Source organism: Euprymna scolopes, chromosome 2, assembly GCF_053919585.1.
Source record: "Euprymna scolopes isolate OS-2025 chromosome 2, ASM5391958v1, whole genome shotgun sequence".
In the NCBI taxonomy this organism is placed as follows: Eukaryota; Metazoa; Mollusca; class Cephalopoda; order Sepiida; family Sepiolidae; genus Euprymna; species Euprymna scolopes.
This window is the reverse complement of record NC_136483.1, coordinates 99,299,565-99,327,293: the sequence shown is the minus strand read 5'-3', so window position 1 is coordinate 99,327,293 and position 27,729 is coordinate 99,299,565. Positions and strand designations below refer to the sequence as shown.

At 33.1% G+C, this 27,729-nt stretch overlaps 1 protein-coding gene across 2 annotated transcripts in view; it reads right to left on the bottom strand.

The window, feature by feature from the left end:
* LOC145293325 (uncharacterized) overlaps nt 1-27,729 on the bottom strand; it is a 164,222-nt gene that overhangs the window by 56,838 nt on the left and 79,655 nt on the right. For both annotated transcript variants that reach the window (XM_080139968.1, XM_080139973.1), the window contains 10 exons: nt 26,030-26,135; nt 20,633-20,800; nt 19,637-19,804; nt 19,248-19,385; nt 14,086-14,172; nt 11,565-11,647; nt 7,705-7,798; nt 7,481-7,534; nt 4,026-4,256; nt 1,730-1,864 (listed from right to left, as the gene is read on the bottom strand). In XM_080139968.1, coding sequence (XP_079996094.1) covers nt 1,730-1,864; nt 4,026-4,256; nt 7,481-7,534; nt 7,705-7,798; nt 11,565-11,647; nt 14,086-14,172; nt 19,248-19,385; nt 19,637-19,804; nt 20,633-20,800; nt 26,030-26,135 — 1,264 coding nt within the window. The remainder of the gene's footprint in view (nt 1-1,729; nt 1,865-4,025; nt 4,257-7,480; nt 7,535-7,704; nt 7,799-11,564; nt 11,648-14,085; nt 14,173-19,247; nt 19,386-19,636; nt 19,805-20,632; nt 20,801-26,029; nt 26,136-27,729) is intronic.

Here is a 27,729-nt window from a genome sequence, read left to right as displayed (position 1 = left end):
CGAAATCACCAACCGCATTGCCAAGGCCAGCAGCTTCTTTGGCAGACTAAGGAAAACAGTCTGGGAACGAAGAGGAATTCAGCAGTACACAAAGGTAAAAGTGTACAAAGCAGTGGTCCTGACATCTCTTCTAAATGGTTGTGAAACGTGGGTCCTTTACAGACGTCACGAAAAACAACTAAACCACTTCCATCTTCGATGTCTTCGGAACATCTTGAACATTCGCTGGCAAGACAAGATCCCAGACACTGATGTTCTTGAGAGGTCCAAGCTCTCAAGCGTCATCACTATGATCCGCACAGCGCAAACCCGCTGGGTAGGCCACGTGTATCGGATGACAGACTCGCGCATACCAAAACAACTGCTCTATGGTGAACTCCGATGCGGAATGAGAAGAGCTGGTGAACAGCGCAAACGGTTCAAAGACACTCTGATGTCCTATATGAAAGACTTCAACATTGACGTGAATTCATAGGAAAGCAGTGCTTCCGACAGGCCAACCTGGGACCGCTTGGTACACGAGGGATCTCTGCTCGCGGAGGCAAGATGAACTAAATCTGCAAAAGAGAAGCGCGCTGCACGAAAAGCCTGAGATGCTGAAGTGGCCGTCTTCAGCCACTGGTGTCCAACATGTGGCAGGGGCTTCCGCGCCCGGATTGGACTGATCAGCCACCTGCGGACACACAACTAGTTGTCTATGGTCACAATCGACTCCGATTGACGAACAGATACAGGGTTCAAAAAAGAGTCTCCAATCTAATCGGTTCCACTTTGTCAACTAAGCTACAACTCCTGTCCCATCACTGCATGGTTGTATCTCTGTTCCTGTTTTATAAGTATTTTAATGAAATGTGTTCTGATGAATTTATTGCAATGTGCCTCCTCAACATAGATATCCCCAACAAACCAGCTTAGCAACAAAATCATACCCCTTCATTGTTGAAATCCCTAAATGCCAGAAAGTTTTCTACTCTAATAGCTCCTTCCTTCGAACAGCTAGACTTTGGAATTCCCTTCCTGCTTCCCTGACTGTACTGATATGCAGAAGTTTAAATGTAACGTAAACCAACATATTGTTAGTCTTTCCTAGGCATGGTTTCAAATAGCTGCCCTTTACATCCAAGTGGTGATATGCCTTGTTTGCAGAGAAGGTGAGTAAAAAGAAAATATTGTAACTAAATAAAAAAAAAACCCAAAACAGCAAATATTTACAAGTTTTTGAGTTCAACATAAGCAACTTTAACGTAAGATTTTGCTGACTTTTGTTTTTTTACTTATAAAATATTCCTGATTACAAAAATCTTAACTACATGATCTTTACTTGGCTTTCTATGCTATTTTTTTTCTGGTGGTAATAAGTCTCACACCTTCATAGTTCAGTGATAGGGAAGGCATTTCTTGCGAAAAAACAAAAAACACTGATGACTAAGTTTCACATATTTCTTAGCTGCTTTTTTTTCTTTACTTACCAAATATTTCTGATTACATAAATATATAATTATTCACACTATTTGCACTTTGTTTTCTAACTTTATTTTGTGTTTTAATCAGTTTTTCATGCGTCTTTTCTCCTTTCTTTTAACATATTATTGAAACACTCTTGTAGTTCAATGTTGAGCCTAGAATTTCTTAATTATAAATATTTTCCTGGGCAACTCCTAGTATTAAATAATTTTTTATATTCAGAATTAAAAAAAAAAAATAATAAATAAATATTGTTTGGCTTTACCTGTGCAAGTTCTTGTTTGATTCTGTTAATTTCGTTAACTTTCTCTTCTACCAGGTTTCGGCTGGTTTGTAAATGATTTTCAAGATCGACACGTTGAGTTGCCTTGGCTGCCTCAGAAGCATGCAACAACTCAAGCTGAAATGGAAAGACACAAAACATTTCAAGTAATTAATTGGAATGAATATTGTGTTGATTTAGAGGAGATTAAAAAGGCATGTTGCTTTGCATGATTTGTTGTGCTTAAAAGTTGAAAAAGAGTGTGACGTTGACAAGTCAGTCAAAATATCGAGACAGATTAGAGATGGAGAGGATACAAGAACAGAAGAAAGGTGAAAGGAAAGGGGAGGAGAATGTAGGGGGAGAGGGGAAGAGAACGGAAGTTGGGAATGGGAAAGAGAGAATAGGAGGGGGGAAGAGGGAGACGAAAGAGCTATATTATAGATTAATTTCTTTTAAATAGTCTGGTGAAATGATAGATTCTATTTAACCATTAGATGAAACTCTTACAGGTACTACTAATCTTAGCCAGAGTAGGCCTGGGAGTAATAATAACTAGGGAGTGACTCCATAGTCCCCAAAGCTCCCAAATTGAGACCTCACCTCCTGTTGTTTGGGTTTTGTTTGTTTCATGGCATATCAACCTTTTTTCAGGTTGTTTAATGCAGAGTTCAATTGTATTGGCTAAACATTTTATGTTTCATGTTCTTTATAGACTTTCAAATATTTATTTATGGCATTTAGTTTGGTTGTTTTATAGAGGGAAATTATTGCTTTTTGTTTTTGACTTTGTTTGAATTTTGGAAAGGAAAAGAAAAAAACAAAACAATAGCATCAATATTTGGTGCATTTTGTATCAGGAAGCCAGTATCTTCAGACAACCTGATCTGGTAGCATTAGAGCTTTTCCATATTCTGGTTGGTGTAGCTGAGAGGGTAGAACAAGCTGCATGTGCGTTGTCTCCTTCTGGTGTTGCATGTGAGATGATGCCACAAAAAAATAGTGAAGAAATGATGAATGTGAGAAGTGTGAAAGACCAACGTGGCCTTCACATTTTCACCAAGTTTTAGAAAAATCTAATGGATGAGGCAAAGGTTTGGAGTAATAAGTTTAATTTTTTGCAATTTTGGAGCATTTATGACCTCTTTTGAGCTCTTGGGAACGCCGAATCCCAGTGAAAATGGACAAACGGTACAGTTTCACGCCTTAAGACATGTATATTTGAATTCAGTACCATGAAAAACTACTATATAAACATACATATCAAGTTTTTGAGTAATATGAAAAAAGAGCTCCATAAAGGCACGATTTTTAAGCCCTAAAGGTCCCAAAGGTATGCGATAAGAATTTTGCCAGGATCACCCATACTAATTTTATATAAAGAACAATGGCCTCCACATTTTGGCTAAATTTTAGGAAAATCTAATGGATGGATCAAACGCTGTAGGGCAAAAAGTGTAATTTTTTTACTCTTTTGAGCCCCTGAAGACACTGAATCCCAGTGTAAATGGATAACAGTGCAGTTTCAGGCCTTAACATATGTATATTTGAGTTGACCACTGTGAAAAACCACTATATAGTCAGACATATCATCATAGCGTCACCCAAACTAGATTTATATTAAGAACAATGGGCTCCACATTTTGGCCAAGTTTTAGAAAAATCTAATGGATCGATCAAAAGTTATGCGTCAAAAAGTGTAATTTTTGGCCATTTTGGGGCATTTTTGACTTTTGAGCCCCTGGGGACACAACGGGAATTTTCACGAAAAAATTTGTTTTTACTGTGCACATCTATCTAATGAAATACAATTTGTGGCAAAACTTCAGGAAAAACTAATGGACGGTTATCTGGCAATCGTCCAGAATAACGGACGCCACTGAAAACAAAAGAAGAATTTTTAGTTTTTTAAAAGAGATGGAAAAGACTAGGAAAGATGGATTTCAGAGAGAATGATGTATGGAAGTGAAACGAGGCCAGTGAGGGCTGAGGACATGTGTTGCATGAAGAGAAATGATATGCGAATGATACGATGAGTGTATAAGAAGTAGGGCAAGAGAATATTCTTTTCATTATTTTGACTCTTGAGTATATATCAGTTAATATCTTGTTTTTAGATAGAGTGATGTGGTTCTCGATTGATTAACTGTGTTGGATATATGCTCGAGAGTCAAAACAACGATAAGAATATTCTCTTGTCATAGCCCTAATAATAAGACTTAAAAATTCATCTCATCAATATTTAAGTGTATTTTGAGTGGCAAACTTTTTTCAAAACCAATCCATTCCAAAAACCTACCTTCGTCTGGATTTCCCCTTCGAGTTGTTGAATCCGCACGTGACAGCTGGCCACCTTCTCCGTCTTTTCGTCGACACTGATCTGCAGTTTCTCAGCAAGGTCCTTTCCAGAGTCCAACTGATTTTTCAATTCTTTCACTTGTGCATGTAAGGCCTCTTGTGTTGCATTGCTTTCTGCAGTCCTCTGTTCAAGCAAAAGCTTGGTTTTTGACAACTGTTCTTGAAGACTTGACTGGAATGAAAACAATTTGGGATTACTTATGACCTTCACATTAAGATCTCAGTTTTTTTTTTTTTACTTGGGAATCACCACTTATCAAGGCCCAAAGACCACTCGAGGATAAGGGTTAATGAATGTAAGATGGCAATGTAGTAATTGTTAACGGTGTAAATTGGGTAGAATTTGATTATGGGGACAGTTCAACAAGAACTTGTAGACATTGGATTTGAAGACTACAATGTTGTATTCAACCGGGAAGCAGGCCAGCAGAAGTGTTCTACATGCAGGCAATTCTGGGAAAGAAGCTTTGTTCATGGTATCTGCATTTAGATTTAGATATAGAGAATGGGGGAAATCATATATAGTGGTTGTAACTAGTCGAGTGTTTTTTTTGTGAAAGTTTGGCAAGGGAGAATCATAGATTGGAGTTCAGTTGAATGCTTGCCATAAAAGTAACGATAAAGCAGAAACAGGCTTGCAACATCTTTTGTGGCAAAGAGGTTGCAGGGAAGAGAAAAGGGTATCACCCACTACATTTCGAAGCTGGGTTGGAACTATCAAAGCTGGATAGGGCGTGCCAAGCAGCTCCTACTCAGATGTGGCAACAGTACTCCATTTTAGAGGGTACCTGACTTTTATACAGATAAAAGATTACATCGGCAGTGAGATGACTACTAGTGCGGTAGAGTGATCTAACCATTTTTCTAACGATCCTGACAACAGATTTGATGTATGTGTTCCATTTCAGATCAGGAGTGAAGGTCAGTCCCAGAAGCTTGTAAAGACTTGGAGCTTCCCAAGACAAGAGCCATTCATTTCAATTGGGCCTAATGGAGGTCAGAGTGATTATGATGAGCGATTATGATTATTGGTTTTTGATGGATTAAAAATTCAACTAATGTCATAGCTTCTGTGCGTAAACAGTTTGGTTGAAATTCATTCAGTAGTTTTTCAGCTACAAATGGATAAATAGACACTTCATTGTAAGAATATTATACAATAATTTTTGCAATAAAATATCCCTTTGAGTGCAATTGTTTGAATCTCTCTTGCACTTGGTTCACTGGGTTTATTTGCCAGGTACAAGTAGTTTTCGAAATTCTTTTTCATGAGTTCAGTTGCTCTTATAATTACTCCAATCTGTATGTGTGTGATAGAGAGTGTTAGTGAGGGAGTGTGACAGGGAGCGAGGGAGAAAATTAATTTGGTGCTTCAATCAATTTGTATTGCATATTTAGAGGCAGAGGTTATGAGTTCAAACCTCACTAGGACAGGAATATTTTTACTCTGACATTGCCCTAACAAAAACATTTCAAATTACAATATGTAATAAATTGTTTCATTTTACTTTAATTTTTTTCTGTAATTTACATATATAAATTTAAGATGTCTGGCAATACTGAGTAACCCTACTATATTCTTTAAAACATTGTAAAATAAGGTTCTGTATTCCTTTAGTATAGCCATCTTTGGACGAAACTTTGTCATTTTTAATTCTGAAATGTAGAAAAAGCAAGATCAGACAATTTTGTCATATCTTTACAAAAATGACTACAACTGTTGCATTCAAATATTTTATTTCATTCCAGAGACTGAAAAAAATAACTTTTGTTCAAAGCCTTATGTCAATAAAACTTAAAATTTTCATACTATAACATTTGTTTATTATTAGACATCCATCTGCTACACAGGTCTCCTATTTGGCATTATCATGTTAACGCACCAGTTCTCATTAGATTACTGGAGTTAAGTAATGTTGAGCATGGTCAGTACTAGATGGGTGACCATTTAGGACTACCAGTCATTGTATGTAGGAGGACATTAATACCTCCCAGCAAGAACTGCAAAACTAACATTCTCATCTCCTCTGACCAGGATATGTGATTGAGGACTGCTTGTTAATTTAATATTCTTTTGACACTTCCTCCTTTGGAAGAAGCCAGTTCAACCTACCACGGGTAAATGCTGCTGGCATACTGACATACACAAGTATTGCAAATCTCATGTAGTTCCACCACTTAAAATTTGTTTCTCTGGTACCAACTTTCTCCTTAACGTTATTCAGTTATAAACAGAAGCTACATAAATTGGATGAAATATAAGCAAGCTCCGATCGTTTGTGGTTTTGAGTACTCATGAACCACTGTACTAAAGGTATAGATATGTGCACAGAGGTAATACTGCATATGTCTCACTAGCCGTAACCTGAAAATATCAGAACAGGTGGTTATGCATGAGGATCATGCATAACTTAAAAGTGTCATACCCTGGTAGATCATCTCAGCTGGCAAGCTAAACCCCATGAAAGTACAAGGTACCTTAAACAAGTATCTAAATTTTTTTTGCATGAGCACTTTTATTAATTACACACATGAAGTTCTAGTCCCCTGCGAAGTAATCTCCTCTGGTTGCAATGCATACCATTCCAACAACTTCTGGAAGGCCACATGGAAATCCTCTTCTGTGTGCGTGTCGATGACCCTAGTTTCAGCCGCTTTCATCTCATCGATTCTCTTATAACAACAGTCTCTAAGGTTTTCCTTGAGCTTAAGGAATAACTAAAAGTCTCACAGGGAGCAAAGTCTGGACTATAGAGAGAGTTAGGAACTGTCTTGATGCCCATCTTATTCAAATAGTCTGTGACAAGGATAGAGCACCCTTGGGACAAACTTTGCACAAATCTTCTGCATCTTCAGTTCCCTGTGAATTGTGTACAGTTCCCACACTGACATCAAAATGTGCACTTATTGTCTCTATAGACACACGATGGTCCTTATCCATGAAATTCTTTATTTGGTGAATCAACTCTGGTGTTCTGACTTCTTTACTACTCCTACACTTCTCATCATCCCTCAGACTCCCTGCCTTCCTTAAATCTCTTACACCACTCAAAAACTGATGCACGATTCATGCAAGATGGTCCAAAAACAGTCTGAAGCATTCCATACGTTTCTGTGGCATTTTTCCAAGTTTAAAACAGAATTATTTTGCATATCGTTTTTCTAAAGTGTCCTCACATCCAGATTGCATTTTTGAAATTTACCAGCTGTGAGAATGCAAGTCTGAGTTCATCTGTTCGTAAAATATTTGTGGCCAGATTTGTCTGTGATTTGGGATATCTGTGCACCAAGATACTGATTGTTTAAAATTTGAGATGCTCATGAACTAAGGAAATCAATTTGTTTGCATTCATGCACCAAGACAAAATTCTTAATAATAAAAAAGCGTGAACTCACATTTTCTTGTTTCATTTGGTTAATGGCTGTTTGAGCACCTTCTCCAGCTTCAATCTAAAATAAATTCAAGAATTTAAAATAATTTTGTAAGGATTTCTTATATAAATTTTGTTAAATACGATAAAAAGGCAGATTGAATATTGATAATAAGTAATGAATTTAATAGAAATTTACAAGTAAAAATATTATTGCTTTATAATAAGCGTAAACCATATTTAACAAACCTTGCTTATCAAGTCGGTCCGTTCCAACTCTAATCGTTGGACATCTTCTCGTAACTTGCTGGCTTGAGATTCGACTTCAGCCAATTTACCTTCACTAAAAAAAAAAAAAAGGAAAGGAAAATACATTTATTATTATTTGTAAAGAAAAGAAATTTATTTAATTTTTGTAAAGGAAAAAATATTAAGTTAAACTGAGGAAAGAAAAAAGAAAAAGAAAAAAAGGAAGGAAAAAGGAACGACATAGAAAAAAAGAATGACAAAGAAAACGTGGAAGGAGGAAAAAGTTGAAAAAGGAAAAGGAGGATGTAAAAAAAAAAAAAAAGAAAAAAAAGAGAAGCTTTTACTGGTTTAGCAGACAGAAAAAAATGAGATTGTATTTACAATTATCTGTAAAATGATTTTTCATTTACAAACAAGATCAAAAACTGAAAATGCTCAAAATGAAAAGATTTTGTAACAGATGAAAAATTCATGTGCAAAACGATCGAGGATAGGAAAGTTACCGAGCTGATACCGAGCTAGCCCTTTCATGGCAGTCTGGCATTTGATTTTTACATTGAGATGTGATCTGGACGAATGCTAAAAAACAAATGGCTTGAATTGCTACATTCTTTCTTTCAATGAAAATGGTTTCAAACTCCAAAGGAAACAAGTTATTATGTCATAATAACAGACTGAAACTCCTATACAACAACGGGTGGTGAACTGAAACCAGAGTTCATCTGCAATGCACTTAAATTCTTCATATCAACAACACCACAAACATTGATTTTCCTGAATCTTTAAGAAAATGAGCATAGATGTAAAGATTGACAGCAGCTTCTTTCCAATGAGCAGTGACAGCATAGTCATAATCACCAGCAGTATTCAACAGGTTATACTGACAGAAAAAGAGTAGCTTCAATATTAAGTAAGGTGCCATCTACATTCATGGGAGGTGACAGTGATTCAGTGCTGAATGACAGACTAACAACCTGGGGGTCTCAAGTTCAAATCTAGTTCGTTCCACAAAATCACTTTCACTTACGATGTTGGTAAGCTTCATGTGGTCCAATCGATAAGTACCTGATGACTTTTTACAAAAAATTATGACCAGAAAAATATCAGGGAGACCAATGCCAACAATAATCTTTAGATTCATATAATATGATGATGATTGCTATCCATGTGTGCCACAGTTTGAGCATTGACAGAGCAGGCAACAACCAAATATTGCTGATAATAATCTGGTTACCTATCAACCCTCCAATAAGACCTTTTGTCAACCTATCGTTTGCAATGGGAGCATTTAAGGGAGTTTACACCGATGTCTTTCTTGTGTAGGGAAAAATATTAAAAAAAAAAGAAGCAACTTCCATATTTAGAAATACTATTAAATAGAAAAAAAAACCCAAAGTAACAAGACAAAATTAAAATAAATATTTTAGATTCTTTCTCATAAATACTTTTAGATTCTTTCTCATAAAAACTTTTATATTCTTTCTCATAAAAACTTTTATATTCTTTCTCATAAAATTTTTTATATTCTTTCTCATAAAAACTTTTATATTCTATCTCATAAAAACGTTTATATTCTATCTCATAAAAACGTTTATATTCTTTCTCATAAAAACGTTTATATTCTTTCTCATAAAAACTTTAGATTCTTTCTCATAAAATTTTTTATATTCTTTCTCATAAAAACTTTTATATTCTATCTCATAAAAAAATTTATATTCTATCTCATAAAAACGTTTATATTCTATCTCATAAAAACGTTTATATTCTTTCTCATAAAAACTTTAGATTCTTTCTCATAAAAATTTTTATATTCTTTCTCATAAAATTTTTTATATTCTATCTCATAAAATTTTTTAGATTCTTTCTCATAAAAATTTTTATATTCTTTCTCATAAAATTTTTTATATTCTTTCTCATAAAAATTTTTATATTCTTTCTCATAAAATTTTTTATATTCTTTCTCATAAAAATTTTTATATTCTATCTCATAAAATTTTTTATATTCTATCTCATAAAAACGTTTATATTCTATCTCATAAAAACGTTTATATTCTATCTCATAAAAACGTTTATATTCTATCTCATAAAAACGTTTATATTCTATCTCATAAAAACGTTTATATTCTATCTCATAAAAATTTTTATATTCTATCTCATAAAAATTTTTATATTCTATCTCATAAAAACTTTTATATTCTATCTCATAAAAATTTTTATATTCTATCTCATAAAAACTTTTAGATTCTATCTCATAAAATTTTTTATATTCTATCTCATAAAATATTATATTCAATCTCATAAAAATTTTTATATTCTTTCTCATACAAATTTTTATATTCTATCTCATAAAAACTTTTATATTCTTTCTCATAAAATTTTTTATATTCTTTCTCATAAAATTTTTTATATTCTTTCTCATAAAAATTTTTATATTCTATCACATAAAAACTTTTATATTCTATCACATAAAAACTTTTATATTCTTTCTCATAAAAACTTTTATATTCTTTCTCATAAAAACTTTTATATTCTTTCTCATAAAAACTTTTATATTCTTTCTAATAAAAACTTTTATATTCTATCACATAAAAACTTTTATATTCTATCTCATAAAAACTTTTATATTCTATCTCATAAAAACTTTTATATTCTTTCTCATAAAAACTTTTATATTCTTTCTCATAAAAACTTTTATATTCTTTCTCATAAAAACTTTTATATTCTTTCTCATAAAAACTTTTATATTCTTTCTCATAAAAACTTTTATATTCTTTCTCATAAAAACTTTTATATTCTTTCTCATAAAAACGTTTATATTCTATCTCATAAAAACGTTTATATTCTATCTCATAAAAACGTTTATATTCTATCTCATAAAAATTTTTATATTCTATCTCATAAAAATTTTTATATTCTATCTCATAAAAACTTTTATATTCTATCTCATAAAAATTTTTATATTCTATCTCATAAAAACTTTTAGATTCTATCTCATAAAATTTTTTATATTCTATCTCATAAAATATTATATTCAATCTCATAAAAATTTTTATATTCTTTCTCATACAAATTTTTATATTCTATCTCATAAAAACTTTTATATTCTTTCTCGTAAAAACTTTTATATTCTTTCTCATAAAATTTTTTTATATTCTATCTCATAAAAAGTAACTGAATTTTCTTTCTTATCTAGTTGTGGATAGGTTTTAATTTTAATTTGATCCTCACAAAGTTGCCAAGCTTTCAAGTCCTTAATAGTTGCAATTCAGGTCTTGCTTAAGTAACCATTTCAGAAAAGCCATCAACTTTCATGACTTAGGCTCTGTTCATCTACCTATCACTGTGCTTGGCATGACCAATGGAGATGTTTCTACATCTAGAAGTGGGATTTGGAGTTTGTTTTACAAAGTACGGAGTTGCTGACATGCTCTATCACCTTCATACGACATATCCAGCGAAGCATACCTCGCTCAATACACAAAAGTCATTACCTGTTCTGGACTCTGAAAGATTAGTATTTGCTAGCATGCAACATTGCATTGCAGATGCAGCTATGGAACACCACACCACGATTAAGTCAAGAGTGGAGGAAGTTGATTCTGCTTAGCAAATTTTAATTGTGCTTAGAAAATTTTAATTGTGCTTTGTAAATTTTAATTGTGAGTAGCAAATTTTAATTGGGTTTTGCAAATTTTAATTGTGAAGAGCAAATTTTGATTATCTGTGCATATGTAACATTGACAAGAAAAATTTGTGTATTACTTTGGTAGTAATGCATCCGCCGAAAATAAAAGTTAGTAAAAAAACCTGCGGTGCCAAACTTAGTTTTAATCGCTACAATCTACTATGATTATGTTTACCTGATGCCAGTTTTACGAACACTTTCTTCGATTTGGGCCGTTTTCTCCCTTATATCAACTTTCAACTCCGTATTTGCAGCACTCTGAAAAAGAGAAATGCAAGAAATTGAGATGCAGCATGGCAAAGTGAACACATGCTGTAATCTTGAACAAAATTTGCATCCATGTAAGGATTCGCAGCAGCTATCTGAACTTTTGTCAAGCAACCGAACAGTAATAGGTCATTCGTAACCAGTGTCAGCAATCAACTTGTTAACCAAATAGTTTAAAACAGCTTCAACATCAAGGAAGGGCATCATCTACATCCAAAGCATTGCCAAATCATATAAATTTGGTATTTTTTAAATATTATTGAAAATCTTAAGAATAACATATTCATCGTTAAAACTAACGTCTATGAGCACAGTGTCTGGTCATATAATTATATTTTAATGCGTAGAGCATGTATTCTGCCTTATATGTTAGTATACACATGCATAATCACGTTGACACACCGGTTCTCGTCAGATCACCGAAGTTAAGCAACGTTGAGCATGGCTAATACCAGATGGGTGACCATTTGGGAATTCTAGGCGCTGTATTGGCTCTCCGCTTATCTTTGCATCGTTTCCAGTCGTCTTGTACCTCAACTTGCCACTGGTATGCAACAATGTTGACTCAGGAGAGGCGTGGTTGGAGATTGCGCAACTCTTGCCACACAAATTTCACGCGCAGGCACCCTTACAGTGGGTATCCATAGTCTGTCAAGACTGAAGGAAGCCTTTTTAAACACACACACACATATATATATATATATATATTGGTGAATAATAATAGATTATATAGATAAACAAATAATTAAATAAATATTATCCCTATTAATGTCAAACTATTAAGTGTGATAATTTAATCATTAATGCTTAAACATTAGTCTCTCTCTCTCTCTCTCTATATATATATATATATATATATATATATACATACATACATACATACATACAGTAGAGCCCGGGGATACTGCATTAAAAATTAGTAATAAAATACAGTACAGTATATAATCAAATAACATTAAAAATAACACCATAAGGCGGGGTAAATACCATAACCAGGAGCCGGAAAAATATTGTATTCCACATTGCAACCTGATAAACCGTATCCTAGGGACACTGTATCCAAGGGTTTTACTATATATATATATATATATACACACATACACACACACACAATTAAGTTATCAAAGAATACATCTTTAACAAAGCAAAACTTATCAAGATAAAAGCTCAACATTATTCAGAGGAGCAAACAATATTAAATGAAAGATGAGGAATAAAAGTTATATATTACTTTATTATATCATCGGAACAATAAGGAAAAGTTGAGGGAAAAATAAAGAAAAAAACTCTTTAGGCCATGGCATTTCGAAGGTCTTTCTCATGAGAAGAGAAGGGCCAGAATTATACAAAATGTAAATATAGAAATAAACTGTCTTAATAACATTTAGATATTGCCACAAGGGAAGATTTGTAATTCAGTTGAGATTTGAACACTGTTCAAGTCGGTTGCAAAAATTTGAGATCTGATCTCAGTCAACAACAGACAGTTGCATGCCAGCTTAAGTCTCAACTTCTTAAAAATGCTCCTTCTTAGATGTTAAAATAAAAGTATATATTATACAAACATGTGTTGTTTGTTCATGACTACAAGTATTCAATTTCAGCACAATGGTCCAAGACCAGATAATTCTCTGGAGAGAATTAATTCTATGGAGAAAATGCTGCCAGTAATGGCACTAAGAACTCGACATAAGACCTGTCAAGCAGATGTAACAGATGTCATATTAACTCCTTGATCTAAAGGGGATGTGTTTATTTTGATATTGTTACATCGTTTACCAATCAGGGAACTAATTGCCATATCCAGGATGAAACAACCATTCCAGAAACATCTGCAGGACATGGACACACCAAGACACTCTCTCTAGCAAGCAATAGTAACATAATATATCCTTTTACACTACTACTACTACTACTACTACTACACATTTATTGTTGCTTGTTCTCAAAGTTTGAGGATTGGGCATTTATGTTGTTGACTTGGTTAAATGGTTTCTCTCTATTTTTATTAATCCATTGCCAATGTTTCTGTTAACTTATGACGCGTTGGGACTCAATTGATATCACTCCACCTCTTCCTAGGTCAACTTGGATAGGCACCAGAGACAACAAAGTTTATGATTTGTCTTCGCCATTTGCTGATTGCCATGCATTAGATGTGGCCAAACTATCTCATTCTAACAGAGTCTCATTTACTGAATTGAAGTCAAGCCTGGATCCCTGCTATTAGGTCGGTGCAAAAATAATGTCCTTTTTTTAACAGATATATATATATATATACAACAAAAAAAACGACATTATTTTTTGCATCAATCTAATAATTGAGAAGGGTTCTATCAGCAAGCTTTGAGAAGATGGCCACATATGTGAGAATCATGAGAACTGAAATGTTAGTAAATTTAACAAAAAAAAGAAATTTAAATGCTTACCTCGGTTTGGTATTGTTGAGTAAGAAGATCCAATTGTTTTTGTAAATCAGATGCTTGCATTTGGCACGTTTCCATATTGCTTTGCAACTGGATTCAACACAGAAATAAAAAAAATGGTGATCAATTTTAGTTTACCAGTACAGAAATGTTTATTTTAAGATTCAAGATGGTGGTCAAAGGCTGATAACGATTTTGTATTATTTGAATAAGTCGAACAACTCATCTCATCTTGAGTGTTATTTCCAAAATGGAATTTCAAACTCTTTATTAAATCCACAGAGGTAGCATGCTCTTGTTCTGTCAGCCATGAAATCAAAAGTAATTTGTGATTGTATTTTTGCATGTCGCTTGCACTGAGGACTGAAACTTCAACTTTCAGAAAAGTGGAACTTGGAACTGAATTTTATCAAGCACTTTATCCACTGCGTCACAGGTCCTTATGAAAATACAACTGCGAATTACTTAAGACTTCTACTCGATCATGGCTGATGGAATGAGAGCATGCTACCCCTGTGGATAAAATAAAGTGTTCCGTTTGAAATTCTATGCAAATTCCTGATTTGACAAGATACACCTGAATAAGGTCAGAGGTTACATTAATTGAAACCCTGGGTGAGTAAAACTCAAAATGAGAACAGTAGTTCGAATCTATATATATATATATATAAGTGAACGTGTCTGTGTCTGTGTGTCTGTGTACATTTCTCTACGCAATAACTCTGTCAATTTTTAGTCTACAGACTCGAAATTTGATATACAGGGTACTGAGATTTGGGAAAATCGATGTGATCGGTTTTTGACCAGAAATTTGGCGATTAAGGGGTCAAAGTTCAACGATTTGACCTTTGAGAACTCTACCAAAGTACTCCGACAATTTTCGGTCTACACACTTGAAATTTTAGATAGATTACTTGGACATGGATCTAACTTAATAACTTGATTTGAGCCCAAAACAATAAATTTTAAGGGGTCATAATAGGGGTCAAAGTTTAAAACATTGACCTCTGCGGCATCTTCCAAATTACTCAGACAATTTCTGGTTTAAATATTTGAAATTTTACATAAAGGGTATTCAGAGATAGGGCAAGCTTTTTTATCAGTTTGGGTTGAACATTTTTAGTTACCAATATATAAATGTATGTATGTCTGTTTGCATGTCTGCCTTAAACTTTCAATAGAGGCGACGGATTTTACCAAGATCAGTATCGTTTTAAAGTTCGACCTTTCATACGACAAATATCGAAAAATTGGCTAAAAACATTAATATCTTCCCCTTCAACTAGGCACTTTTCTACAGGGGGTGTCACTTTTTTCGCCGATATTTTTTAAAGTTATCCTCTCCTTTAGATTGTCTAGCCTTAATTTTAAAAAATGTCGCTTCCGGTTTGGCGGTGGTCGTAACAGCATAAACGTTAGGTTTTACCCCGTTCTTTTCCTCCTTTGCGGTACGGGTTCGAGCTTGCCTTTCTACTACCACTTTTTTTTTTTTTTTTGCTCAACATACGCATCCAAACACCCGGGCAACACCGAGCTGAAATGCTAGTAATTCAAATAAAATAAATTATCAATCCTCATCTAAAATGTTCGGAAGCAAAGATTTTGTTAAAAAAAAAAAAAAAAAAAAATCAATTTATAATAAAAATGTAAACTTTAAATATTCATATTAAAAAATTCCTTATCTATAATATAAATCCCACCTGTCTGTTTAAATGTATGCATGTATGTATGTATGTTTGTATGTCTGCCTAAAATTTTTGACAGAGGCGACAGATTGTCACGAGATCATTATCGTTTTGAAGCTTGACCCTTCGGATGACAAATATCGAAAAATTGGCTAAAAATATAAATTCCTTAACCCTCAACTGGGCACTTTTCTACAGGGAGGGGGGGGTCGCTTTTTTCGTCAATAATTTTGAAAGTCATCCCCTCTTTTCGATTGACTAGACGTAATTTAAACCTTTGCCACTTCCGGTTTGGCAACAGCAAAGATGTCACTTTTCTTTTTTACATTAATTCTTTTCCTCCTGCCTGCCTACTACCACTTTCTTTTTTTTTTTTTTTTTGCTCAACACACACCTCCAAACACTTGGGCAATACCGAGCTCCCAGGCTTGATATAAAAGAAAAAATAGTTGCATTAGGATTAATTATCTATAAAATTAATTATCTATAAAATCTAAGATCATTCCAAAAAAGTTGGCTATTACAGGTCGCTCTATATTGCTTGTATTCTAAATTATTCTCTTTTCTTAATTGTGTGCAATATTATAACAAGGTACCGCTACCACACCGGGTGTCCTTAACCTCGTCGGATTCCACCCAATGTGGCAGGTGTTCTTTCGATCGTACATTGTCCCGTTACAAGTTGGCCTGTTGATTGTTTTTACCCACTGTGTCTTCTTGGTGGGGCGCTTTGCCTCTCAAACGAATCGTCTCCTACCCTGTGTAGGTAGTCTCCGGGTACATCAATCACTTGCTGCAAAATGAAGAGTCCTCACCACAAACAAACAGAACTCCGGTTTACAGCAATAACAAACTATTTATTGTTTTCATTACTTCATAACAGCTACTGTCTAATTTGAGGTGACTGACTATAGCAGTGAAACGATGTAAGACCAGACCACTAAAGTCACAGATTTCCCATTAACACAGGCTAGTTAACGTCATAACATTAGGCCTTGAGGGCTCCCAAATCGGGAGCGCTGGACCAGCCCAGCCGTTCGGTTTGCTGGCTACGACTCTTCTCTTTTTAGAATTCCTTTTTCTAAATCCAACCCCTTTTTCCCCACCTATCCCTCAGAGAGTGGTTACAAACACCCCTTCCTTTCTTCCTCTTAGAGCTTACCTTTCGTTTTGTCCACTCAGCACCTCTCTCTCTCCCTTTTATCCTATTAATCAATGAGATATGTTTCTGAAGGATCGAAAATGGAGGGAGGCGGGCACAGTCAATGTTTCTGGTTGAAGTCTGGCAACCCAAGAGAAATTTTCTTTGTTTGAAATAAAATTGTATCTCTTTAAATAGGGAATCATGCTGAGACCAACTTATTTGACTAAAGTTGTGTTTCTAGATGGGCTCTAAATAAACTTCCTTGGGTGGACACTGTCTAGCCATTATTTCTCATGGATATCTCAACTACTGGGTGGTCGAATGGTAACCATTAACAAAGGCCAGAATCTAAAATTTCCAGTCGAGGGTGAAAAGATTCCAGGAGATGGGAAGTGGAGGCAGAGTCAGCCTACTGGGCAGGACACAGTATATTTGAGTTGGAGAAGGCAATTGGTTGTCTGAGGCCTGTCAGTTGGGCCGATGCGCCTCTCCGAGCAAGATGAACTCGTGTCTATTAGCTGAAGGACTGCGTCAATAAAACTTATATATATATATTTCGGTTTAGTCACAAAGAACTCATTTTGCAAGTTTGCAATTTGACTTTGAAAAACGAGTCCCACTTGTAATCTCTAAAAAAAAAAAAAAAACACACCTGTTATTTGTTTTTAAACAAGAGTTGTGGTTTTTGTTTGGAAAGAGAATTCCATTTTTTGCAGCACTGATTGAATGGAATAATAACAGTCTGTGTAGTGAACGCGTACATTTGTACATATGCAGTTTATGTTTATGTATGATTGGTACAATTCAATACAATGATCAGCATCATTAAACAGCATGTAAATAATTTAAATAATATTCTGAGTTGGGTCCACACATATGAAATAGCGATTATCATAAAGATTATCATTACACTTTGAAGCCTCAGTGTTCTTATATCTAAGAACTAAATATTCATATCAAACAGTTTTATAAACAGATTTACGTTTTCACAATACAGAGGTTTGTATGACTTGATATAATAACTATATTTATTTTAAATGAATAATAAGGACCTGTGGCATAGTAGATAAAGTAGTTGGTAAAATCAGTTATAAGCTACACTCTTTTGGAGGTTGAAGGTTCAATACTCAGTGTGAGAGCCTTAAAATACAATTGCAAATTACTTAGCACTTCTATTCAGTCATGGCTGATGGAATGAGAACATGCTACCCCGTGGATTAAATAAAAGGGTTCTGTTTGAAATTCTGTGCAGATTCTAGGGTTTGGCAGAAAGATTTCTGAAGACAAAATATACCTGAAGAAAATCAGTTGGGTTATATTGATTAAATCAGTTGGGTTAACATTCAAGATGAGAACAGTAGTCTGAATAATAAAAATAGATTTATCAATCCTCATCTCAAAAATTCAAAAAAATGATATTTAGTGAAGTAAATCTACAATTAGGTTGAGGAAAACATTTGTGCGTTGTGTGCAAATGATTTATTATACATTAAATCATTCCAAAATTATTCTTTAAAATAAAGACCATCACTACTCATGGCCTTCTGCCAATAACCTACAGGCTTTCAGATTTGGTCAATGTACAAATCCTTCAGCTAGGAATCAAACTTTCAGGAAACGCTTCTTTAAATTTGTTGGAAACTTGTATTTTTCAATCATAGGCATGTCTCTTTTCTTCCTGCGATTCTCATGAATGACTGCTCTTGAGAAATCGATTCTGAAACTTCTTGGTCTTTCTTTCTAATCAAATCTTTCTTTGAGTTTATATATTAGATCTAGTATTTTTTCTGCTTCTTGTAAACTTTGGTGTCAATTGCCGGGGACCAATAAAGCTTTGTTAAAGCAAATCTCGTTTTTTGTATTCATTTGAAGTATAGTTTACTACTATTGCTGGGATGATTAATTGGAATAAGAAAAAAATTTGAACTTTTCGGGTATCAAAATTGTTTTCAGAAAAATTTGTGCCCATTTTCTGATGCCAAAAACAATTCTTTTATTTAAAACTTAATTTTCCATTGCTGCTACCTACTCATGATAAAATGATGTTTATTATTTTTTAAACTCCCAGGAAAACTAGAATCTACCCCCCCCCCCAACATCAAAATCTATACTTTAATGCTTGTAGATATATATATATATATATATATATATATATTAGATGGGTTTTATGGTAATGCAAAACTTAAAAAAGATAAAAATAACAAATGTATAGTTAAATATTTAGACATTTTAAAAAGAATCAGACTCAGTAATTGTATCGGAATCAGGAAAATATTTGAATCATCACATCACTAATTAGTACTTAAAAAAAAACAAAATGGCATCTTGCTTCTTACCTTATCAATCTGTGATTGAAGTTCATTAGCATGTTTCTCCTTTTTATGCAATTGAGACTGCAGTTCATTGCGGACTTCCGTTAATTGTGACTGAAGAGCTGATAATTCGTTAGTCTTATCACCCAGGACTTTGTTTAACTGTTGAGAATAAATAAATAAATACACACAGACTAAATCAGAGCTTTCCAATCAAGTTAGTTCAGGGGTTGGCTTACACAAAACCAGTAATCATGCAGCCAAAGAAGGATAGAGGTTACGCCAATCCAAACATAAACATAACAACCAAGAAAAATCCAAATTATCTGTTCTCATCTCAAAACTTCCGAAGCATGAAAAAATATAACAACAATATTGAACAATATGGAGAACAATAAAGAAAAAAAACTTGCCTTTGTGACTTGATCGGTTGTTTCAGACAATTTGGCTTCTTTCTCATCAAGTACGAGTTGCAGTTGAGACGCTTCTCCTCCTTTGCCATCCAAACACGAGTGGAGGTCAGAAATCTTTGTAGAATATTCCAATATATGAGATTTCTGTTGATCATTCTCTTCTTTTAGCTAAAATGATACACACACAAAAAAAAAACTAATGGGTCATTGGAGGAAGGATTTGAGTAGTTGACAGAGTTGGGAAATAAGGTAAGTAAAAGAAAAAAGGAGAAAGGGCTGAGAAAGATGAATTTTGGAGCAAGAGTAACTGGTGGGAGCTAAAACCTTACCAAAAGGTGTCTGACAATTTTATACAATGTCGAGAGAAGTTTTATTTTATCCATAGATGAAAACCTATTAAGCAAAGCAAGTGGACAAAGATTATAAAACTCCTGACACTTACTCTTGAAATGTTGAGCAAATAGCAGCAGAATTTCCAACCCTCCCTACACATGAAATGATATGTTGCTCACATTACTCACTCTTATTCTTGCAGTTGAATTCTAAAATTCATGATAATGATCAGTTAATTAGTTGCAGACCGAACAAACATATATATAACATATGTAATATATGGAGATATCCTGATGACATAGTTGCAGACTTGATCATTTTTTTTTTTTAATAATTTCTTATCTAAAAAAATAAAGTTTGCTTAAAAACGATTTAAAATTTTTTGCAACTTCTAATTTTAGTCATTTTATAAATACTATTATGGCATATATTCTTCAGAATTGTCTATTTCCTGCTTCCTTTGTTCCAGCTCGTTTGAGTTTTTTTGTTTAGTGGTCTCCATCAATCTGTTGTTTTGATACTTCATTGTAATATAGCTTCCTATCCCAATAGATTCTTTCCAAGCAGCACAGGCTTATGGAACTCTCTCCCTACTTACTATGCGAGAGATATTTACTAAACGAACTTAAAGAGAATGCAAAAAAAAATGTCTTTTTGTCTTACGATTTGATATTCTGCATTGAGTTTTGTCAATTGCTCGTCTCCATCGTCCACTTTTTGTTGAAAGTCTTTTATTTGATTCTGGCTACTTGATAAATCCGTCTCCAATCGCAAAACTTTTTCATTCTGGCTGTCAATCTGCTGGCGAGACGTCTCTAGTTCCAGCTTCAACTGCAGAAAACAAAATTCAGATTTATATATTTAATTATGGTATTTTAAAGCAAAAACATGGAAGGCAGTGGAAATAAATGCTAATTTCAACAATAAGAGGAAATGAAAAAAAAAGATAAAAGTGGAAATGATAAAAAACAAAAAATAATGAAAAGGGGAAAATGATTACAAAAAAGATGAAAAAAATAGAAAAAGTTAAATCAATAAAATAAAAGAAAAATTATTATTATTATTATTATCATCTATATATTAATACGCTATTTCAGTTTGACCATTATCAATCTGAACATCTCTTAAAGTAAAAATGGAATATTCAAAATTACATCAGTTATTATACTGAATTCCCTTAATAAGAAAATGGAATATTCTAAAATGCCCAGTAAACAATTGTTTCAAATGGATAAGTTATCACATACAGATACAGATCACAATATGTTATTATTCGCCAGCTAGTATATTGTGGGTACAGATCACAATACTAATATGTTATTTGCCAGCTAGTATATTGTGGGTACAGATCACAATACTAATATGTTATTTGCCAGCTAGTATATTGTGGGTACAGATCACAATACTAATAAGTTATTTGCCAGCTAGTATATTGTGGGTACAGATCACAATACTAATATGTTATTCGCCAGCTAGTATATTGTGGGTACAGATCACAATACTAATAAGTTATTTGCCAGCTAGTATATTGTGGGTACAGATCACAATACTAATAAGTTATTTGCCAGCTAGTATATTGTGGGTACAGATCACAATACTAATATGTTATTCGCCAGCTAGTATATTGTGGGTACAGATCACAATACTAATATGTTATTCGCCAGCTAGTATATTGTGGGTACAGATCACAATACTAATATGTTATTCGCCAGCTAGTATATTGTGGGTACAGATCACAATACTAATATGTTATTCGTCAGCTAGTATATTGTGGGTACAGATCACAATACTAATATGTTATTCGCCAGCTAGTATATTGTGGGTACAGATCACAATACTAATATGTTATTCGCCAGCTAGTATATTGTGGGTACAGATCACAATACTAATATGTTATTCGTCAGCTAGTATATTGTGGGTACAGATCACAATACTAATATGTTATTCGCCAGCTAGTATATTGTGGGTACAGATCACAATACTAATATGTTATTCGCCAGCTAGTATATTGTGGGTACAGATCACAATACTAATAAATTATTTATCACCAGCTAGTATTCATTAATTGTATAAATTATATTTCACAAATAAATTGTATGTATTTTAAAAGATACAAAAAGATTCCTTCTTCGTCATTGATTGCCTCACATTCAAAATATATCCGGATTCAATGGTTGAAATGAGTAGTGCATAGTTTGAAGTAAACACAAGTTTTTCTTTGTTTTCTTTTTTTTAGTTATTCTCAACACATGGAACTATCTACAGAATGAAGCAATAAAAAATATAAAATAACTGAAAAAAAAAAAAATCATTCAACTCACAGTAATTTCCAGGAAAGACATTAAATTGCACAATGCCCGAATTAATGTAAATGCCATAAAATTGTACTACGTGAATCATTTTAAAATGTGGTTACTGGTTTCATATGTAATATTATTAATTACAGGTTGTTGGGTTCTATTAAAAGATAGCTTCTAATATTTTTAATTTTTTTTTTTTTAAATGGGTTCGGAAATATATTATTTTAGTGTTATTAACTGGAATTTGTTTTAAATTGTAAGGAGCAGTAATGGTTTGTAGATACTGAGTTTACAAGAAGCATGGTAAGCCAATGAAATTGGGTAGTAATTGTAAAACCAATGCTTTATTATCAATATATTAATAGGAGAGTTTGTGTTATTTATTTTGTATGTCATGCTTACAGCCAAGTGATTGTTTAATTTTCTTGTAATAAATAATTTTACCAAGAATTCTTCATAAGCTTTGGTTTCGGTTATAGCTGATGGCATTCCAGTAATCTATTTTGCTTATAAATAATTCTTCATAACTTTTCAGGAACTCAAGTTACATATATATATATATATATATATATATATATTATATATATATATATATATATATATATGTATGTATGTATATTTTCATAAGTTTTGTTTTTGGTTTCGATTCAAGCTGATCTACCCAAGCCATATGGATAATTTCTTTTTTAGTTTTGACATCGCAACTTTATTATATATAAAAAATCAATAGATTATTAACTCTATAACAATGTAGATGAAATCTGCAAGAATTAAATATATTTAAGCATACTTTATGACCGGGCTACATTGGGCGTCCTTGCTAGCTTTTAATAAATACTTTTGTAGTTTTAACATAAGAGCTACAATAATATCAGATCATCTCCATTTACGCTGCACATCTACAGAATGCCAACATCAATATATAACATGAATGAGTCTCCTGTGGAATTTCCACAGGTCCCGCCAGTTATTATTATATTAAGTCAGTAATCTCAACTACTATGCTGCTTGATCCTCCGCTTGATATAGAAAAATATGACTTAGGTGCCATCAGCTAGAATAGAAAACAAAACATTTAGCTCATCATCTCTAATGGTATTTGCAACCATCTAAACTAATGCCATATGTGTATAAAAACTTGATAGAAAACAAACTTATTTAATCAGGAATTTTACAGCAAAAACATGGGAGGAAATGGAAATAAATGCTAATCCAATTTCGACAATAAGAGAAAATGGAAGAAAAAAAGAGGAAACAATAAAAAATAACGAAAAGGTGAAAATTAAAAAAAAAAAAAAAAAAAAAAAAGATTTAAAAAAAAAAGCGGAAAAAGTAAAACCAAGAAAATGAATTTTTTTTTCATTAAATTGTTTCATTAGAAAAGAAAAGAGAACATCATTAGAATAGCCTGGGATGTTTATAAACATTACATCTAAAACTCCTAGTCCAGTCCATTCAATCAATTTTTGATACCACCATAAAAAAAGAGAATTGATTAATACTTTTAAAAACTATTCACACCAGTTACATATATGATAAACTGTGGCAACTTTTAAAGAAACTAATTAGTATCTCCATAAAGAAATCTCATGTTCATTATGATCACAAACATTCTGTCAGAGGGTTAATTGTTTTTAACAGTATTTCACTCGTTAGGTGTATTTAATGCAACAAAAGGTTATTTATTGTAGGTTCTTATGTGTACGTTACTTTTGGGTTGTATTTTTTTTTTAACATATAATGGTACTAATATTTGGAAGGTGGGTAAAAAGCTTTTGTGCTTTTCAAATTTTCTAGTAAAGTCCTGTAACTTTAAGAAAACTGAATATGTATCCTCCCTCTTCTCTCACCCCCAACTCTACTCCCTTCCTTCACAATACTTTCCTCCAAAACACCTACAGCTCGCATTCACAAAGTATACACACCACTTTCTTCCAAAGCGCAAACTACGCCCAAATATCTTATAAAAAACGAATGTAATCTTGACTCTTTCCAATATCGCTCCTTTTTTTTTTTTTTTTTTTTGTCTGATGAAGTGGTCTCCTTGAATCATGTGTGCACATATGTAACGAATAATGTTTATATAATAAACAGACTATACACCAGCTTTGTCCTCTATTGACACTCTTTAATAATAATAGGAAACCAATCTATACAACCATTATACACACACACATATATTTATAAAAAGGATGAAACACTAGTGTCTGTAGATATTAAAAAAATAATTATAGTAATAATTATATATGTATATTATCTGCATGAACTTTGTTCAACAGATCCTTCATATAGTCTACTTTGTAGTATTTTTGTTCGTTGGAGATCATTACAGACTATGAGTATATATTAAATGATGAAGAGTGACTGGCATGTTGGAGGTTTTTCTTCCTCTAGGAGATTTGAAAGAGTTATTCACTATGTTAACCAAACTAACTAATCATTATTATTATTATATTAGACTAGTAATCTCAACTGGTGTGTCGCTTGATCCCCTTAAGTATGTCGCAAAATACCGTCATGTATATGTGCTGAAGTTGTAGTGGTACAACACTAATATTTCAATAGGAGCAAACCACATCCTTTGCCTCTCCTATGAATAGAATGGGTTCCACCAAAAGTCTCAGAAAAAAATAAAAAAAGTTCTTCATTTTAACCTTATGAAATAATGCTTTCAAAGGATGTGACTTGCCCGTATTCGAACCACGTGATACACATCAGTCAGATTTTATCTTAATATTTCTGTCAACAGGATCAGACGTTCAATTTTCTCTTCTAGTGTAATCGCTTGGTCTATAATTTAGCAGTATGATGACGATAAAGTTAGTTCTGACTCTTTGCCATTGTGGCTGAAAGTGCTTAGTCTGAACTTAGGTCTGCATTGCACCGCTAATGGTAGCCTAAACATATTGAAGAAAGCTCTATTTAGATGTAGAGAGAAACACACATCTCAGCACAAAAAAAAAAAAAAAATTTAAGAAAGGCATTTTACAAAATCTTTTGTGATTATGGTGGATTTCACTGCAAGTCTTAGAGAAAAAAAAAGATTTTCATTTTATAAAAAAAAAAAAAAAAAAAAAAATTGGTTTTGCAACGTTTTTATTTTCTAATAAATGAATAAATATTGTTTTCAAATAATTCTTTTTACTATTCTTTGATTTTGTTATTTAAAATATTTTTAATATCATAGCAGACTGCTCGGTGTTGCCTGGTCATAAAATATGTTTAAATATGATATTCTAAGTACGAAATCTACATAAATAAAATTATCATATTTAGGCATAGAAAAAAAAAATAGCCACAGGTTTCACACTGAATAAGCTGGACAACTGCATGCTGGACTTCCACTAATTCGGTCTATAATTCAGCAGTATAATGACGACAGAGTAAGTTCTGACTCTCTGCCATTATGGCTGAAAGTGCTCAGTCTGAACTTAGGTCTGCATTGCGCCGCTAGTGGTTGTCTAAACATATTGAACAAAACTGTTTGGATGTATAGATGAATGCACATCTCAGATGAGGATAACCAAGGTAAAGGCAGGACAAAGAAGAATTAGGGTCAGTCAGTGAAAAATGACCAAACAATCGCACATGAAAACTGTCACACACTTCAATAATACAACTGTCGTTTTTATTATTCTTTTTCTTGTGACTACATACTCCATATCATCCTGGCAATGTCAGATTATGAAACAACCCAATAGCTATTGAACAAATTGGATATTAAAAATAAAAATCCAAACATTCAGATTGTAACAACTACCTTTTCCTGTGAATGTTCCAGGTCGGATATATGCTTATCCTTTTGATGTAGCTCTATTTCCTGGTCGTGTGATTTCTTCTGTTGTTCATTGAGCTCTTTCTGAAGCCTTAAAGAAATAAGAAAAACATGTGTAAAAGGCTGTATATAATGGATTAATTAAGTTCAAATATATAGCTAATATGAACTAAAAACCCAAAGCAAAGCCTCCTATTCTTTTGAACTCAGAAAGTTGAATTAAAACGAGTGCCCTTTCATGCTCCAGAATTTATTTTTCTATATAATCACCACCATTCTCAATATACTTTTGCCAATAATTCAATGACTCATCTCTGCTTCTGACAAACGCTCATGACAGGTTGCTTTTTTAGTCTCACATCGTCAGTATTTGCAACAGACAGATGAAACTTTTAGGTCATGAATGCATAAGCTCAATGATCATAACCATGCAATTTGCAATCCTATCTGATCCATTTGGGCAGAAAAAAAGAGGAGGCATTACTTTTGGAATGTTCCTAATCTATAAATATAAAAGCAAAAATGTATGTATGTGCGTATGTATGTTCGCTTTTTCTGTATGTCTACAAAAGGCTTTTTTCAAAGAAGCGGTCGGTCGCCTAACAACTTTTTAAAACTTTTTATATCACATGTAAATCGTAATATCTCAGAGTTAACGGAGCTCGCCTGTCTATTTAATTTGCTCGACTTCGGGAAGATAAATATTCAACAGTTTTCGCCCGCCGCATGTGGGTTAGGCCTTTTCCTATAATAAAAGCGACACTAATTCTTGCGTTATTTTTCCGGTCTCGATCGCCGGAAATGTCCGAAAGCAATCAGCTTTACTCAATGTGGAAATATTATTTCCTTATATCAGACAATTGCTATTCAATTTGGACAAGTGGAGCTGTTTCCCCCTACCACCAACATCTTGGAGGAAAAAAAAAAAAGCGTTCCGCACTAAATGATACCCCGCAGTCAAAAGTTGACCTCATTAAGTCATTAAAACGTGCACCTGCTAATTTAAGTAATTAAATAAATTCAAACATGTTTCTGTTAGCATCTCGCGGTGGCCCAATGGTTAACGTTGCACTCTTTTAACCCCCCCCCCACCGGAGTTTTGATTTACCCAAAATCACACACACTTTCAAACACCCGGGCAACGCCAGGTACCCCTCGCTAATCTATATATAATTGAGTAATTAAATTCAAGTATATTGATAACATGAACTAAAAACCAATATTTTTTTCAAAAATGTTCACTATATGTGCAGAGCTTATAAATAAATTTGGTACTTGTACAGTTTAATCAACACATTAAAAAATTAAAATATCGAAAAAAAGTTATATTGTACATATCCATTTTTTTGGACTAAAGTTCTCTGAAAAAAATTTCACTTAATTTGATCAAGTAGTTTTTTTTAAGCGGGAAAACACGGTTTTATGACAGCATGCTGAAGGAAGACATGTTTAGATTTTTAGAACATGTTATGGGGAGATAACTCAGTCTTAAGCGCAGACACCCCCTTCCCTATCATAAATAATAGCTTTTCTTCATAAAAATCAAAACATGGCGACCTGTTGATCGATATCATAAATTGCTTTTTTCGTTGTAAAAGAAAAAGAAAAAATACTTAATCAAATTAAGTGAAATTTTTTTCCAGAGAACTTCATTCCATAAGGGATACATACAATATAACTTTTTT